Source organism: Gymnoscopelus microlampas (genome assembly GCF_963454915.1).
Source record: "Gymnoscopelus microlampas genome assembly, chromosome: 7".
Lineage (NCBI taxonomy): Eukaryota > Metazoa > Chordata > Actinopteri > Myctophiformes > Myctophidae > Gymnoscopelus > Gymnoscopelus microlampas.
In genome coordinates, this window is record NC_139944.1 from 41,251,753 (window position 1) to 41,256,752 (window position 5,000).

General features: G+C 43.0%; 1 protein-coding gene across 2 annotated transcripts in view; it reads left to right on the forward strand.

Moving 5' to 3' along the window:
* cdh4 (cadherin 4, type 1, R-cadherin (retinal)) overlaps positions 1-5,000 on the forward strand; it is a 252,407-nt gene that overhangs the window by 181,978 nt on the left and 65,429 nt on the right. For both annotated transcript variants that reach the window (XM_084063062.1, XM_084063063.1), the window contains exon 6: positions 2,930-3,085. In XM_084063062.1, coding sequence (XP_083919188.1) covers positions 2,930-3,085 — 156 coding nt within the window. The remainder of the gene's footprint in view (positions 1-2,929; positions 3,086-5,000) is intronic.

Consider the following 5,000-nt stretch of genomic DNA (forward strand, 5'->3'; position numbering starts at 1 on the left):
AACTCCGTAATGTCCTGTGAGGAGAGGGATGGGACCAAATATTGTATGGACTATTTGGCACATAAATGTAGGGGGGGGGGGGAATCCACCATCGACACTTTAACCACTTAAGTCCCATGTTGTACATCTGCTATTTTTGAACATTTGTTTTGAACATTTTCACCTTGCCCAAAATGGAGACATCAGGGTTAAAGTGATGTATCTTATTCTCCTAAAGCTCACGGGAGAAATGGGTTTGGGAAGTCATGGATTACAACTACTGATTACAGATATCTGGTCATGGCAAATGGTATGGAAATTAGGTGATTAGTTATGTTGATGTTTTTTTAAGTTGAATCTGCAAAGGATAATTTTGCTCTTGTTTCGTTGTCAGCATGATGATAACAGCCTGTGTGTTAAATAACACCAAATCTATTATTATTATTAATGCCAACCGTGACATTTCTGAAGCTGGTCATCAGTGATTGTTAAGATACTAATTTTATCCCACAGTCCTCTTTACAGTCTGTGTTCTTCTGCTCAGCAGATTCTTGCAGGTACACCTTTCTGGAAAATATTTTTCTGTTGCCGATGATTCATCACACAGCCTGTTGTTGATGTCAGAGCCTTTGTGCACCACTGTGATGCTTTCAGACAAATTGCAGTCAATGTTAAAGCTGCAATCATGAACTTCTTCGAATCGGAATAGTAGATGTTAATACAATATAAGTAGTACATCTGCAGTGCATGGTTGGAGGTAGTCGCTCTACGCCAGTGGTTCTCAAAGTGGGGACTGGGGACCCCCAGGGGTCCTTGGGGGGTTCCAGGGGGTCCCCAGCTAAAGTAGTTAATATGGCGTCACAATCAATTTTAACCATGATTTTTTTCATGACTCTGAGGAAGGTCGAAAGACCGAAACGTCAATCTTTTACTTGCACTGCATCAATAAAAGGCTTAAATTGTCCGTGCTGCTCCAGCGTTCTTATCTTATGAATCATTTTAACCACTTCATCCATTTACTGTATATGTTGGCTATTCAAAAATAGCAGATCTACAAGCTTTGTGCCTGTACAGTACATCTGACATTTATTTGTTTTTGGGGGGGAAATTTGGAAAATGTTTAGACTTCTCTTCTGGGGGTCCCTGGCACAAAACCTTTTCAGGTGGGGGTCCTTAGCCAAATACACTTCCATTGGGGAATGTAGACCCCGGTGTCAGGTAGTACCTGAAGCTCACTGTTGCGTTAGCACAGTCTTTGTGGAACATGTTCCACCAACATGTCGCTGCTTGTATACCTGTATGAGTGAGTGATAAATAAACCCCTCTTCATTCTTGGTCCTTGATTCTCATATTAAATAGTGCAATACCTCCCGTGGCCAAGCAGTAGAAATGTGGTCTCATGCAGGAGGAGACCTGCGTTAAAATCCCAGGTAGGGCATAAAGGTTATGGATGGCAGCTTTAACGCCAAATAAACAGTAAATTGTGGAGTGACTTGCTTGAATCCCTGGAGCTCATTGCAAATCAAGTACAGGAAGTTACAACAAGCCAGGATCCAATGTTCTTTTGTCTTCCGAGCAGACAGCGAATCACTGAGCCAAACGGAAAGCTGTTTATAAACTATTGATATTTTTATTGCTGTGGTATTGGGAGCGCAGCATGCTGAAACTTATCCTGTGGGCCATATATCACCTGACTGCATGTGTCACATTACGAGCTGTGTGTGAAGTAAAAACCCAGATATTGGAGCTGTCGGGTTAATCGAGAAATTGTGGATTGAGATATTACAAGATGAAAGTGTGTTTTTGACCCTTGGAAACCAAGAGTAACGACATCAAAGTGCACAGTAAAATCCTTAATTTATCCATGTGCACACTCTCAGAGTTAACCACTTAAACTATACTTAATTAACCAGGGTCGCCCAGGGGTCTATACTTGCCCGCCTCCTTTTTTCCCAAACTAAATCTCTTAGCCGGAAATGGCAGATCTACAAGCTCACAACGTGTCACGTTGCAACACATTGTGAGCTTGTAGATCCGCTTTTTTCATAGAACGTTTGCGTTTTATGACATGGCCAGAATAGGGACGCTATAGGGTTCATGTGGTTAAATGAACAACTGGTCAGATAGCGGGCAGACGTAGCCTCATATCTATCAATGAGGACAAATGGAACATACCAAGCATCCACTATGTTGCTGCAACAGTTGAATTCATTCCGTACTCTACACAGTTACTCTTTTGGGTGAATTTCTCGTGTTCCTCCATGGGTTCAGAATGACACCAGTAGAACAGCCCCTTGTGCTTGTTAGTGCTAATGCATTCAAGCAAAAGCACTCAGGAGGAGTGCTTTTGCTTGATGATGAACCTTTGACTTTACTCTTTTATATCAAACACATATTATGTGATGTATAGCTTTACTTGCTGTGCGGTCTGCTTCAGCCAGTAATGTATGTGTCTATATTATATATGAATATATTATATATTGCACATGTATATAACATTTTATTAAACCACTTTTAACCTGCCGTTCCTATTTTCAGTATGTCATTATAGGTGAAAATCGTCATATTTTTTCTAAAATTTTCACCACTTTTAAAAATGTTTGAAAAATTGTGAAAATGGCAGATCTATAAGCTTACAACACGAGGCGACTTGTTGTGAGCTTGTAGATCATCTATCTTCACCACGCGACACTGTCGTATGATGAAGTATAAAATAGAGCTTACAGTAAGTGGATGATACACTGACTTGGGTCCCCCAGGGGTCTATACTTGGTCCTCTCCTTCTTCCCCTCTGCACCAAATCCCCAACAGGCTCACAAGCTCACCAAACATTCTGCGTTGTGAGCTTGTAGATCTGCTATTTTTGCAGAATGTTTGCCTTTTATGACATGCCCAGTATAGGGACGCTAGGGTTCAAGTGGTTGAAAAACTGGTCTGGTTTCATCTGCAGATCCGTTCGGATCAGGACCAGGACATCGGCATCCGCTACAGCATCACAGGAGCTGGAGCCGACCAGCCCCCAAGTGACGTCTACAACATAGACCCTGTACACGGCAAGATGTACGTCACCAGACCCCTGGACAGAGAAGAGAGGGCCTCCTACCATGTAAGGACACACACACCTGTCTGTCTGTCTGTCTGTCTGTCTGTCTCGATGTCTCATTATCCACTGCTCTGCTTGATCTGTCCATCTGTCTGTCTGTCTGTCTGTCTGTCTGTCTGTCTGTCTGTCTGTCTGTCTGTTTCTTTGGTTCATTAGTCATTATTTTTATCCCTTCACTCCTCTCCCTGTGTGCATATCTGTCAAATTATCCCTTCAATTATACCTGAATAAATGTTTCTCTTTCTTCTCTCTCTCTCTCTCTCTCTCTCTCTCTCTCTCTCTCTCTCTCTCTCTCCCTCTCTCTCTATTTCTCTCTCTCTGGCATGTCCTTCTAGTTCTGATATCACCTGCCAAACAAACAAACCCATAAGTCAGGCTAGGTTTGGTGAGCAGTGTTATGTTCCTGCACACAGCTGCATTGAAGCGGGTCGTCTCCAGGCTCTGAATAATGCCAACGCCGACGATGAAAGAAAGATTGCCTTGACAAAACCCACATTGCCACAGCCACTCCACCTGTCAATTAGATGAAGATTTACCTGCAATGAGGAAGTGATGAAAAGAGGCAGAAAAGAGACAGTCAGAGACAGGGAGACATAGAGACGGGGTGGTCGGTGTTTGGATGGAGCTGGAGAAAAATTGTTACTTATCATTAGAGATAATGAGCAGGTGTTGGTTTTCTCTTAGTGTGTGTGTGTGTGTGTGTGTGTGTGTGTGTGTGTGTGTGTGTGTGTGTGTGTGTGTGTGTGTGTGTGTGTGTGTGTGTGTGTGTGTGTGTGTGTGTGTGTGTGTGTGAGGGCGGGGATCTATCGTACACTATGTAGAGTCACACAGCATGTTCCTGAGTGTTACTTTAACAGTGCAAAAGTGGATCTGTAAGGGTCCATTTTTACTAGTTGAGAATGAGCTGGTACCATGCAGCTCTCTCTTTGCTAACATTTTGAGTAGCCAATTATTTTTGCCCCATTTTTCTCCCAATTGAGTTGTTATGCCAATTAATCCTCCCCACACATTTCTGTGTTGCCACTGCTATTGTACCCTACTGGCTCACCTGTCAGTGAAATCTGCATGCAACTGCAATTTGTTCCTGTTTGCGGTTGACTCTGCCCTGGTCTCGGACAGGGACAAACTTTAGGTCAAAAAAGTCTTCAGCTCTGAGCTCAGCAATGTCTGCACTTGGCTTTTTGAAAACACACTGTCACCTGGGAAAAACAGAATCCATTCTTTTCCCGTCCAATACCAACCTCAGTAGGTCCCCAGGCTTCATGATCAGAGTTGGTGACAATGTAATCACAAGATGGGGTTACCTATTTGGGTTGCATTTTGGATAACAAACTTTCAGGTGAACAAAATTGCATCAAAAGTGATCACGAAAGTCAATCCAAAGAACAATTTATTTTGTTCTTTGTTCTTAAATTGTGTTTGTAAAGTGCTCATCCAAGCTGGATACACCACGGGTAGATTTAAACCCTGTAGACTCTGTTGTGGTGGACGGGCACTTTACCTCTGCGACAGTCCATTGCTGTCTCTTTCACTCCATCCATTGCTCTCTCCTGCCACAGCTCTCCATTAGCCAGGACTGATATTTGAGTCGAGGCTTCGCCTGATCTTAGACCAATTGTGCTAGTTAGCGTGATACTAGTCTCGCGTAGCCAAACGATCAGAGATCTCCATCTACTGAAACATCTGGGGGAATGTGATATTCAATAAATGGGCTTGGACGGCAGAGAAAACCAGCAGTAACTAACCTAAGCCATCACCTGCGAAAACCAATCCCTGAAGCCATTCCAAATGAAAGAATGCCCCTGTTGCACTTTCTTCTGTGAAGCTGTTATTTTTTACTTTTCCGAATTGTTGCCCTTTCATTGAATTCAGATATCACCAGACATATCAGTAGGCGGAGATCTCTGATCGCCTGGGT